This window comes from Bombus huntii, chromosome 9 (assembly GCF_024542735.1).
Source record: "Bombus huntii isolate Logan2020A chromosome 9, iyBomHunt1.1, whole genome shotgun sequence".
NCBI lineage: Eukaryota > Metazoa > Arthropoda > Insecta > Hymenoptera > Apidae > Bombus > Bombus huntii.
In genome coordinates this window covers 13,052,936-13,066,238 of record NC_066246.1, presented here as the reverse complement: position 1 = coordinate 13,066,238, position 13,303 = coordinate 13,052,936, and the positions used below count along the sequence as shown (strand labels likewise).

Genomic DNA, 13,303 nt, shown 5'->3' with positions numbered 1-13,303 from the left:
TAATATTCGTGATGATGAAATGTTTACAATCAACTACCATAAATATTATAATACAAAAAATAGGAAGATGCGATTCTAGTTGGACTTGTCGGAAAAAAGGTTGATAAATTCTGTTCGAAATGATAAATCTGCCTCAAGGACGAACTGCCAAGCAGAAGAGTAATAAATCTGCCAAACATACAGAAACGATAAATCAGGATTTACATTTACATTTGGATATGGATACATTTACACTTACTTAGTACATTGCAAAAATGTTAGATTAGATTAATAAATCAATAGCGCGAATAATACAATGCACCAATGAAAATAAACTTCTCAAAGAGGAAAAATAATTTTCTGAATAGAATTATCAATGAAAAAGCTGCTAAACAAAATTGTCACATTCTATAGAAAAATTATTTAGATGTTAGAATGGTTTACAGATTAATAACGTAAAAAAAACTATAAATTTTATATAATAAATTATTCCTGCCTCCGCGTATATTTTATCAAATAATGAACTTTCCGTTGCAAGTCATATAACTCTCCGTTATTAATACACGCCACAAAAATTTCGGTTCTGAGTTGAAACAAAGCTCATAATTTACCAAAGAAAACGTTTCAAAGAATTCATATAAATTTCTCCATTTTCCGAATCACGAATATTCATTTAATATTAGTAATTTCGCGTTTCATCATTTAAAATTAATCACGCAGAAACTTCATTATCAATTTTCCAAAAAATTTCATCTGGTGTTAAAAAGCAACTAACAGTTACCGCGGACCGAAAGTGAAATCGTGTGACGTCAGCCCGGAAACCAAAGGCACAAATACAATAAGAAGGTGATTTACCCAGATGATCCTGTTCCCTCTGAACCTTGCCTGGTTCGACGATCAGCAGACACCAGATGGACACCAGGGACACCGACGAAAGCAATTTTCCCAATATTCCCATTTCTCTTCTTCCGAGCTTCCGTTTTGAAGCGATGAAAACACAGACCTCGCAGGCACACACGCGCGCGCGCACACGAAAATGTCAAATCAGCCAAGAAGACACTGACTTTCGTCTTGGCCGGGTTAATATTTTCTCCATTCGTTTCCTTTTCTTTTCTTTTATTTTTCTGCACCCGTCAAATCGTCGCGTCGTCCCTCTTCTCTTCCTCGGGAATTCTGCAGCACCGTTCTGAGTCGCAAGATTGAACCAGAGTCCATTCACAGAACAACGCACACTGCAAAAGAAAGAATGACTTTTGTCACGAGACGTGGTTTAAGATAATAGAAAAATCTAAATTATGAGTGGAGATCTTTGAAAATTTATGAATTATTACCTTCTAAGTACATATTGATATTAGAATATTGTATTTAAATATTAATATTTTTGTTTCGATATCTAAATATCGAATACATAGATATTGAAATATCAATATTATATAATATAGTAATATAATAAGTATTATGTCATTTTATAAGTAATGTAATCAATTAGTAATGCAGTTTTTCACATTCTTTATAATTGTGCACTATTTTTCGACCAAATCTTCGATCTTCTTTACATAAAATGTCTACAGTAGCGGTTGCTATAGCTTTAAATTGAATTTAAAGCTAAATGTAAACTATAGGTTGAATTAAATTTAAAACTATAGAAAATTGTGCATTATTTGTAAAAATATAGATCTTTTTATCAGGAATTTTGTAAAGTTTGTTATCATTACCAATATAATCAATGACAGTTTTGAAAATTCTATGAATTGTTATGAACTCGAAGTATTGAGTACTCATCAATCAATATATACATATACGTAAGTTGTTCCAAAATAAATAAATTCGATTTTCAATGGCTTTAGACAATTTTTATGAAATGAATCGTATTACTAAGCACAGCAGAGGATTTTCACGGATCAAAATTCACAAGATTTCCATGAACAGCAATATGCAGGTTTGTCCCTCAGAATAGATTTTTATTCCACGTCGAAGAAATTTAGATTTAACCTGTATCCCTGCCCGAGCGCGTACACAACAAATACTGCAGGTAGAATCGGAAACCATGAAAAAATAATATATGAAATGAAATACATCGTGAAAGGTTTAGATCCCAAAGCTTCTAAATACATGAAAAATATTCGACTAGCTTCGAAACGTTTTTTTTTTTGCAATCCCAATATTGCGAAACATATAATTCCGTGTTGTTTCAACGTTGATTTACCACGTATGCACGAGACATATTGAAATGTTTATTTGTACACGAGAATATTTCCTCCTGTATTTTCTGATTTTTATAAAAATATATGCCATGGAGATAAATGGACCTGCTAAATATATACCGTACGATAATATAGAATAATTCGCCGTGGAAATACAGGAGAAGTATATTAATACATTTTTCTCTAATTTGCACTAAACATTTATTTTCATTAATTAACGAATCATTCGACATTAAGCTAATGTTAAAGATTAACGAAAAAGTGAGTTACAAATGGATATGGGAATACGCTGCTCGATAATGCGTAGCTATTTTATCAAATTTTCCACACCTCGTAAATGCACATTGTCCTTACTTCGTGCGTTTTTCAGTCCATGATTACAATGTAAACGGAAGAAAACCATTTGAGAGTAACGAAGAATAACGCGAACGCGTTAAAATCTTTTAGTTTCGTACGCCTGCATCCGGCACCCACGATAATCACGTTTAATGCGTTCTTGTTTTTCGGCTCTTCCGAATATTTGGAGTAACGAAAGATTTAATGGGCTAACTTTGGTAATAGGATTACGAGACGAGATGACTATGCGTTGTTCGAATCCGTAATTTGATTCTGTGTAAATTTTCGTCATGCGTTCAGTGATGCTCTACTGGAATCCTCAATTTGCACATTATTGATCTTTCTCGGTGTTTTAGCGTACGTAGGGATTGTAGATAATATGTAAGCTTTAGTAATCTTTCTATAATTACAGGAAAGAGATAGGGAGGAGTATCGTAATTTCTATTTATAACGAAATTCTTAATAGAGAAATTAAGTGAAAACCAAGTAAAGTTTTCTTTCAAATGTATATCAAATCTTCAATTTTCAATTACTCAAGTTTCCAACCCCTAAATTCCAATTTTCGACTTTCAATATCGGATTTCAAGCTTTTAAATGAATTATTCAATATTTAATTAATAATTTTAATTGAATCAATATTGTGAAGCCATTTGCTGCTATTTTAACTCCGGGATACCTTTTCAAACTACAAAGTATAGTAATTAATGTTTATAAAATCCAAGTAAGGAGAGAAGAAAATCAAAGTTAAATTATTATTGACAATAATTATATTGCGCGTTTTCCTTGGTGCGATTGAGAAGACATTAGTGTACGATGTCGATACAGTTGAAAATGATGCCGGTACAGCCGATGTTGGTTTCACGTCGAGGTACAGTTTGTATCGTTGATTACGTTCCGCGAAAATTTCACACGTCCATTTTCATTGCTCGAGCGCCACGAATATCCGGGATTTCGAGCGAAATAATAGAAACGTCGATAGAAGGAAACTGCTCTAGTGGTTTCCACTAAAATCTTCTACGAGACGTTCCCTTTTATTCCTGGAATTTTCGCAAATAATTCGAACTAATAAATGAATAATAAATGTTACCATGCAAGTTTGTCACTTTTTAACATTATCAATATCGTAATGTTTAAAAAAAGAAATGAAAAATATTCCTAACCCACAATTGGATCATAAGCGGTCAATAAGGATTTAGGTTAAATTATTTTTGCGGTATCTTTTTATAATTTGTATTCTTTTATTTTTATATGATAAAACACATTTGCTTCTATCGACGCACACATTGCGGTTCTTTTATTTAAGTAGTGCAGTTGACACACTTGTTGCATTCTACTTTCTGCTCATTTAGACAAAGTGATTTAGAAAGACAGACAAAGCAGTGGACATTGTGTCGAAATGAACATTATTACTTAAAATGATGTATTTGATACGCAATATTTTTAATCAATAATTTTCTCAAATTTGTATTCATACACAAAATGAAAAAATCTGCTATATTACCGAGCGTATTATTAAATTTCGCGTATAATCATTATGCACAAACTTCATCACAAATATGATGAACCTAAAAAGAAACCATCTAAAGTTCCAGCATCAGTCCCGTAAAACGAAGTACGGTTTCCTTGCCACGCTAGAAATATAAACGAAGTGTCATTAAACTGAAATGAGCTCTTATTAACTGATTCTATGAAGGAAGCTGTAACTCGCACTAAACCTCTCTCTTCGTTATTTTTCTTTCAGATAAAATACAATTTCACACTTAGAAAAAGGAATATAAGGGACAACAAAGAGCTTTAAAAAAGACATAAAAGTAGGAGAAATTCTGGTTGCAGGTAGAACGTCGTGACATTAATTTCGACCGCGATTCAACGTTATAAAATCGGCCGCACGAACTATGGTGGACCAGGAAAAAAAGGGCGAAATAGAGAATGAGGCTTTCTTGTTCTTCATTGGAGCGGGAAAGTGAGCCCTACCCCGTGCTTTTAGAGAGCGAGTAATTCACTGCTTAGAGAACTCGTCCCTCGAGGCATTACTATGACGTATTCGCGGAGACGCGCTCTCCCTAATGAGATTAAAAGTTACCAGGATTCCAGCAGGCGGAGTGCATTAAACATATTAAACAGTGACCCGACTCGCATTATTCTCCATCATATATATTGCCGATAAATGTACACCGGACGTAACCAGGATTCTCGTATTATATTTAATTTAAATTACGAATGGTGATACATTGATTTTTCGAACGTGCCACTTTTGCTTGATACCTTTTTAATGCACACATTCTGTTGTGGTTTCAAGGGAATGACGTTTTGGTTGTATTTATGTTCATTTATTTCACATTTGTTAATGTGAAATGTTATTAGGGGATTTTGAAAGCTTTATCTTACGCTATTACAACTGACGATTATCGATTTCATGTCATGTATGAGCCGTTCAGGAGCCACTTTGATCAACTTCGTAAAATGAAAAGTGCGTGAACGATAATGAATTTTGATGTTGTTATAAATACTGGTTCTCAAATTTGCCTCAGAGTTTACTATTATTTGTATCATCCTCTTGAGATAAGAGAACTCTTGAGAAGAGAAGAGATAGGTGAATAATACAATTTATACATTCTCAAATTCTTATTTAAATTTTTAAAAACTCAAATGTTTAAATTTTTGCATGAAGAAGAATCTTATGACAATCCCAACGAGTGACACCGACACTTTCGATCGGCATTCTATTCATGGAAATTTACCACACAGGGTGCATCGACGTTTCTTTCGATTTATAGACTCGTAGTCTTCATTCACTAGATAATAATCCAGGTAAAAAAAAAGACGTTACGGTTAGTGAACTGGTCTGCCAGCTTTTCATATGCCTGAAATAATAAAGATCTTCCACGTAGCACTCTTCCTTGATATAAATTGTATAAATATTGACGCTGTTCACCAGGACACCGTCTCAATCGCCGACAAGGGAAACAACCCTCTTGCTTTCTTCCCTGATCTTCGATCCGATAGAACGTTTTCTTTCCGAATATTTGGCGAATACTGCTGTACTAGAATGAAGCATCAACGAAGCAAGTGGCAAGTTAAACGATGTTGACTTGTGGACCGTGTAGAAACTGTTTGTCCTATGTTTAGCGATAAGAAGGGCAAATTTTTTTCGATTGTATGTAGCATTAAGTATGTGTATATTTCTTTACTTATGTGTAGCTTCTCTTTTATTTTGAGAAATATCTATTGATATATTACATTATCTATAATCTATTGAGTATATACCTATTGTACAATATATCTATTTATGAAGTGTATCTATTAAATTCTACTCTAAAATAGTTGAAATATGTTAGCATATTGAATTTCTATAAAATTAAACAAATTATGTTAGAGTAAGAAATATAACGATAACTTTTAGTTAGTAACTGAAATAAGAATTGATATTTAAAAGTTAATGTTATTTTTCATTTTATCCTGCAACGATGTGAAAATTTTCGTCGGTGCACATTTTTCATTTTTATTATTACTCATGCAGATAAAAAATTTGCGCGTGAAACAGCAAAATATAGTGCCGTATTTTCTTCTATATACAAATACTAATTTATGTCATATGTGCGCTCTCTCAACACAATATTCACATTTTTCATTCGTAATATGTTTGTTATTATTAGCAATGTTTATATATTGTATATAATGTTTATATATTAGTAATATTTCAGACATGAACTTCCTTCATATTTAAAATTCTGAATAGTCCCAGATAATCGTGTTAATCTTTCGTAAATTAAATTACGTAAAATCCTTCGTTTTAAAAAGACAATAGAATTATCACAAAAGACAAAAGTTTAATCATTGCTAATGGATCCTTGAGTAAACAAATTTTAAGAACCTCTTACCTATCTCCATTTCTAGGCAAAATATTTTGTCACAAACAAAGAGAAATTAGTAATAATGTGACAAGTGCAAGAAATTAGAGTCGAAACGACATAATAAGATTTTTCCCACATATCCAAAGCGAATGAAACTTAACTGTTTCGAGAGACAGGCGAAGATCGACGTGCCCTACTTTCAAATCCTCTTGGATCGCAGGTTCAAAGTTAATCGAGCGGAATGAATTCTGGGCAAAGGGGTGAACTGACGCGTTACAGGGGTTAATTTCGATCTTATAGGCATCGCGTCGCGCGTCAGCGATAGAAAAGCTGTCATCGACAGGTCACTCGGTTCGGGCCACCTGGAAGGCGTGACGTGACGTGACGTGACAGCATTAGCAGAGACCCCACTCGCATTACCGTGTCATGTCGATCTTTGAGTTTTCGCACACAAAGTCCCAAGTCTTCGATATTATCGAACTTTCTCAATAAAAAATTATAATATAATATTCGTATCTATATTCATGACATAAAATCATATATAAAATATTATTATATATAAAATATTGTTATTAACGATAGATGGTCAGACTAAATATAAATTGAAGGTTTCAAACAAATAACGATATTAATATGAACGCTTTGCTTGTTAAACGCATAGTTATTAGAATTATGTCAATAGTATTTAATGGTAATTTATTTGTCTGGTCTTCTCATAAATTTTAGGTAATCTAACGCGGAGGAAATTGTATCAGGTGCATTGGATCGTGTGATTTAAAGCGGCGAGTTCACACGTGAATAAAATTAATCGGTTTTACGCGGAAGAATTCCTTTAATCACAGAGAGGAAAGGTTTAATTTCAACTTTTAGTCCCGGCTGCAACTTTCCCGCAACACCAACGAAACGATTTAGATAAATCAATTTGTGCTACGTATGAAATTACTTGTAGTAAGTTTTTTATGACAGTCTATCGAAGCTAAATTTATTTTCATGGGAATAACATGATAAAAAGTTTGGCTTCGTGTTCCACGAACAAGAATATTTAATAATCAAAATATGTACTGTTCAAAAATGATTATTCGTCCTCTATTGATAAAATTAATAGACTTAGTTTAATTCTCATTAAAAAGAGATAGAATACTAACTAACATCGTAAGTGAAATTATTTAATAATAAAAAGTGAATTTATTAAATACCTTAACGCTGTCAAAGTTATCTAAAATGTATATTAATAATAAATCCAGTATTGATTACCTACTCTATCTATTGCAAATTTTCGAGTACAAATTCTCAGTAATTATGAACAGTATCGGATACTTTAACCACATCCTATTAGCAAAAGCGTTAATTAATTCCGAGGAATTTCAGTTTACGAAACACAGTCTTTATCGTTCTACATATTTCGTGAACTATCTAGTGCCTACATAAACCAACCAACACAGGCAATATAGGCTAAATACTATCCCGCACTCCATTTATCCATGAAATATCACCTAAACTCCAGATAACTTCTAACGTAATCTCGCCTAATTCCTTCATTAAACATAAAATAATCATCAGGCTTTTCTCCCTCGACCACTGCTTTCAATTACCCCGAATCAAGTCATAGATCATAATCATCAAAAATTACGATCAAAACGTTCTTTGGGTCATGGAAGAATCCGTAAGGAAGGATAGACAAATCGGTTGTGCACTTCAAACTTCTCGAAACTCTTCATCCGTTCGTGAAAAATACGAGATTCCTTTCTTCTTCTTTCCTCCCGTGCGAATAAATACGATCTTCCGCGGGTGAAACTTCGACGAACTGTAACAGATGGCTTCGTGACTCGGGCGTCAACTTGCAAGGGGTACAGGAGGCTAGAAAGCCGTGATATTCATCCTTCAGCCACTAGAGAAAAGAATGGAAAAGCACCCTTGGGACATTCTTCAGAATGCCTCGATTTTGGCGCATTGACCGCGATCAATTCAAAATCGATTTCAAACACCGGTCTGTGATTCTGCTGTTTGTTCTGGATCTTAGAAATTAGAATTAAAGGATAATCCCTCATGAACACAGCTTGATTTGTGTTATACGTGATAGTAAAGATTTGCAAGTCTATGAATTATTCTAAAAGTAATACAATAGATACATTACTATCGAATTTGATAGCAGTTAAATAAAATAGTATGTTTTTAAATAAAATTTATTAGACAAACAAAATGCTATAATTGTCGTCCTACGCGATTTGGTAGCTTAAATTTGAAGAAGATTGAGAGGTGGATGTAAATATCGCAATGATCCATAGCTCAGTGTGTACTTTCTGGTACCTGTTTTAGATCTTCAAAGATCTCATATTACTTTCACACACTACTTTACTCATGAAAAATAAATAGCACAGAGCCCGAGTTCTCCTTGAAAATTTTAATAGAGAGGTTTTAAAGTCGAGACATTGATTTTAATAAAGAATAAAGTCTAGACTCTGTGAAAGAGAATTGACAAATAACGTCATGCTTTTTGCATAAATCGTCTTTAAAAATAGTAAAGTTACCATCCAAAATAATCTATGCTTTCTACGTCACATCATCAGTCTCATCATCTCATCAGGCACGTCACGCAGTAAAAAATACAGCCAAAAATACAGATAGTCGACGAAACTATAAAATGCTGTGAACCCTATTCCGTTAGAATAGGGATGTTAAAGGTACTCTCGAGCAACAGATGCGCCCAAAACGAAGGTAATCCCGGCCAAAAGCCTTGAGAGTGGATTAAATTTCAGAAGTTAATTCCTACTCGTCTGCGACACTCGTCAAAAGTCAAGGGAAAATCAATGACGGAGACGTGTTGCGTAGCAGTCCTAGGAATTAAAAAATCTCCAGTATTCGAGGGCTGTACTTGTGAAAAAAAGGAGTACAAAGACCTAGAGGATCCCCTTTACGCTACGAGTCCGGATTATGTCAATTTGAACGCCAGACATCGTCATCAAAGTCTTTCTTTTCTCGACTAAAAATCCCTACAGCGACTAAACACGTTTTCAGGCGTAAGAGCAAATCAGTTCGAGTGTATTGGGCGGCTTGCACGCTCTTGTTTTGCAAGCAACCCCTTGCCTTATGCTTCGTCTCCGCGTAATCCTCTTTGGGAAGAAACGTTTCCTCCCCTTGTGCATAAGACAAGGATCGAACTATGAAGAACAGAGTTGATGGATCGTCGGTTCATTATTGTTGAAGTTATTGCGTCATGAAAAAGCTCGTACCCTTCCGATCGTTGATTGGTGATGTTGTGCTGTTATAAGGTTATTGGTGTCCAATATTTCTGGAGTTGATTGATGATCGCAGTTATCTCTATTTTCTTTAGTTTGGATTTAGAAAGATTTCTTTTATTAGAGCATTATTCTTTTTCAGTAGAGCATGAGTGAGAAATGTTTCGAGAATGTTCGAGAGAAAATAGTCTACAATGAGGATCCTGTAGCTTTTAGTATTGATTTCTGTTTCTTGTTTGGACCATGAACTTCAATATTATAATCAAAGAATTAATATTAACATCTACTAAAACATGTATAATGTATTATAGAACTTCGAAATTGGTCAGATTTCAAATTGCATCTGTTTTGCGAATCCTTTCGTGAGAATAATGAGAACAAATGGCGAGAACGTAGAGGCATGAAATACCAAGGGAGAGGCAACGAATATAACGTAGAAAAGACAGAAAATAGACGAAGCTAAAGTAGAAAGAAGGTCGAAGAAGAAGCGGTGATCCGTAATCAATCACGATAACCTGGATATTCGATTTCCCCGCCAATTCGAATCGTTCGCCAATTGACTCCCTCGCAATTGAGCTCGAGGTGTTAAGGGACTTACCACAGCTGTTTCAATTTCTTTTTCCAGCTGGTTCGCCGTTCGTGAAATTAGACAATTTAATGAAGTCGGTAATCGTCAAATTGGGATCGAATTGAGAATTGGACACGCCTTTCTTGTTACTCGATCAAGCACCAGCAATAAATTCTATTTTAAAACGTTCCCGAACAAGATCTCGTACCAGAGAGGATCTTTCACTTGATTTTAAAATATTGTGCACAGAACTTTGAATCCCTCGCGTTTAGTAAATCATTCGGAGAGTTTGAATAAGTTTTTTTAAGTTATTTTTCAGAAGAAGAAATGCGGCATAAAGAAGTTCGATTTAAACAGTTTCGTTACAACGATTAAACTTCAAATTTAATTTGGATTGGATTCTTTTAAATCTTCCGACTTTGGAACTTGATTCTTAATACTGTAGAATCTTCTTCATATTAACGGATTTCACGTCTTTACCTACTCCTAGCACCAACAAAATTTAAAAAACTGATTATTTAAGCGATGAAGTTATATTACTACTAGTTATAGTACTTATAATATATTTGTGTTAGAAAATAAAGTATTATATAAAATAAGGAACAGTAAGAAATAATAAAATTGACATATATTTTTCTTAATCTATGACAGAAATATTACAGAGTTCAAAGTCGTCTATAAGTCTGCTAAAAGATCAGAAAAATTCTGTTAGTCTTTTTAAAAAAGTCTAATCTGTAGTTGGTTGATAATGATTAGAATTAGAAACATTACATTTGACATGCGTTTTCAAATAAACACTCCAATACTCATCGAACCGAATGAAAACTATAACTTTGATTTTTATGGCGCATCAATCCACTTTCGAATAGATTTGCTCATGCAACCGAAGAAATAACAGCGAAAGTTCGCCCCATTTCCCCGACTAATCTCTGTACGAACATTTACGACAAGTAGTTCAAGCAAAATAAGGCAGTTTCGAATGATCCTCGCTGCAACTGTCTTTCACCAAATGTAACACCAAAACTTTAACAAGATACTGCTCAACTTTCAACTCGTGCACCGATACTGTTCGTTCCACTTCCAATGTTCCATTATAAAAAATTACTTCCCATCCCCTGTACTCCCAGCCATTTATTACGACCTGCTGTTCTGACCGAAAACTATCGCTGACAATTTCATGCAAACGATTCAACGATTCTTGAAGATACAACGACGTAAGTGACAAATTAAAGGATTGTGTAAAAAATATTTAGTCTACATTTAGCGACAAAAATGGAGGAAAATCAATTAAGCTATAGCTTTATTCTCTGCTGCAACACGTTTTCACGATACGTAGAAGACTATTTCATGAAAAATGTAGTAGCAGTCAACTGACCTATACAAATTTTAACTCCTATTTTAAGGACAGTATCAATAATTTTTGTGCATGATATTTCCATGTTCCCTATATTTGACGTTCATTGAAGCTATATAATAATTACAATTGTGACTATACAATTTGTTTCATAAATTAAAAAGTTATAAACCATCTTACTCCAAGTGAATTACGGCACCTACGTCCCGCCGATGCGATGCGCGGCATCTTCTAGAGAACTTAGGCATCTCGAAGCAATATCCGCCTTTGCGGTTTCGATATTAGTTCTCATAGAGAGACACACCGTTTTTTCATATTTCCATAAAAACAGAATTCAATTTCAATTAGATACTTCCTTGGATAAGCTATATGTGGCGCGTGTCAGCACGGTAGAAAAGAGACAAACGAAACTGGATGAGAGGAAAGAAGTCATTCTGGTTTCTTATTGTGGATTCGGGCTTTATCGTAGAATCGAGAATTCTAGAGTACCGCGTTGTTGGATTCATCACCGCAAATAAGTCACGAGGGAATATCGGTTATGAAATTTCGATGAAAGAGTCGCGATGTGGCTCACTGTAGTTAAAGTCCAATAAGCAGAATGATTTATGTATTAGCTTCCAGTGGAACATCAAAGTTCGTTCCATAGCCACTTTTTCGTAAATTCTTGTAACGAAATTAGTGACCTCTTTGATATTCTTAACAACCACGAATAAATCTGAAATTCATTACTATACTGCGGATTTCTATGTACATTCATAGGTTTGAGAACATAATTATAAAAGTAGAATCTCGATCGAAAATTGTGTTACTACTGTTATAGAAAGCATGCTATACTATTTCATATTATGTACATTTTGTACAATTTTTCTCCTTCAAATTTTCTGTAAATGCATATAAAATCACAATCTATCTAATTATAACGATATTGCAAACGATATATACTTTTAAATAAAAGTCATATTCTACACACATATAAGTTAAAAGAAATCAAACTTCTCCAAATACAATTTCTCGCATCGCCCAAATTTACTAAAAGCAATTCTCTTAACTTTCCCTACTTCGTAATTCCTTTCACTGTAAAAATCAGATTCTTCAGGTTTCACGCTTCATTTTACTGGATCCACAATCGGAAAGTATTCGGAGCCTCTTGGAAATCCTTGCCCTGAAAAATTCGGCTTTCACTGCACCCCAGAGAGACTCGAACAGCGAGTTCGTTAACAAACAGGTCACGATCGGGGAGCTGCAAAATCGGAATCCATCTCCAGCCAATTATCGGTCTTATCCTTGGCCGGTTCCAAAGTTCTGTGCCAGTAGTTCAGCCAATAGACGGCGGCAAAGGACACTTGGCCAAACGGATTCGGCCTTTCGAGTATAATAGCGAGGCCAAGATGCGACTAGTTACTCGGTGGAATCCGTGTTCCTCAACACGACAGTCATCTTTCCCTGGCTATTGGTCCACTTGCTTTCAGCAAACGTGCACACTGCACAAGTATGCGTAAGCGGCTGACTTCACGAATATTGAGACCCCGCCTGAGAATTGCATTGAAGTTCTCTAAACGTTCCTTCTCTCTCTACCATTCTGTTCATCTACCTCTGTCTACACACACACACACACACGCACACACACGCACACACACACACACACATCCGTGTACATGTATCCATATCCACGTAGACACAGAAGCGTGTCTCGTGGTAATAGCACTTCTGGGCTATTGAACTCCTAATCACGAAGTGACAACTGTTTCCAGCCGTGCTCCGCTCGCCCTGGC

At 34.7% G+C, this 13,303-nt stretch overlaps 2 protein-coding genes across 7 annotated transcripts in view; one reads left to right on the top strand and one right to left on the bottom strand.

Annotated features, from left to right (window-relative positions):
- Positions 1-13,303, bottom strand: part of LOC126869325 (protein eva-1) — a 324,775-nt gene that overhangs the window by 204,746 nt on the left and 106,726 nt on the right. For all 4 annotated transcript variants that reach the window (XM_050625710.1, XM_050625713.1, XM_050625712.1 and 1 more), the window contains exon 2: positions 835-1,211. In XM_050625710.1, the coding sequence (XP_050481667.1) occupies positions 835-937 (103 nt within the window). In that variant the 5' untranslated portion in view covers positions 938-1,211. The remainder of the gene's footprint in view (positions 1-834; positions 1,212-13,303) is intronic.
- Positions 1-13,303, top strand: part of LOC126869322 (uncharacterized) — a 173,033-nt gene that overhangs the window by 157,387 nt on the left and 2,343 nt on the right. The gene's annotated exons all lie outside the window — the stretch shown is intronic.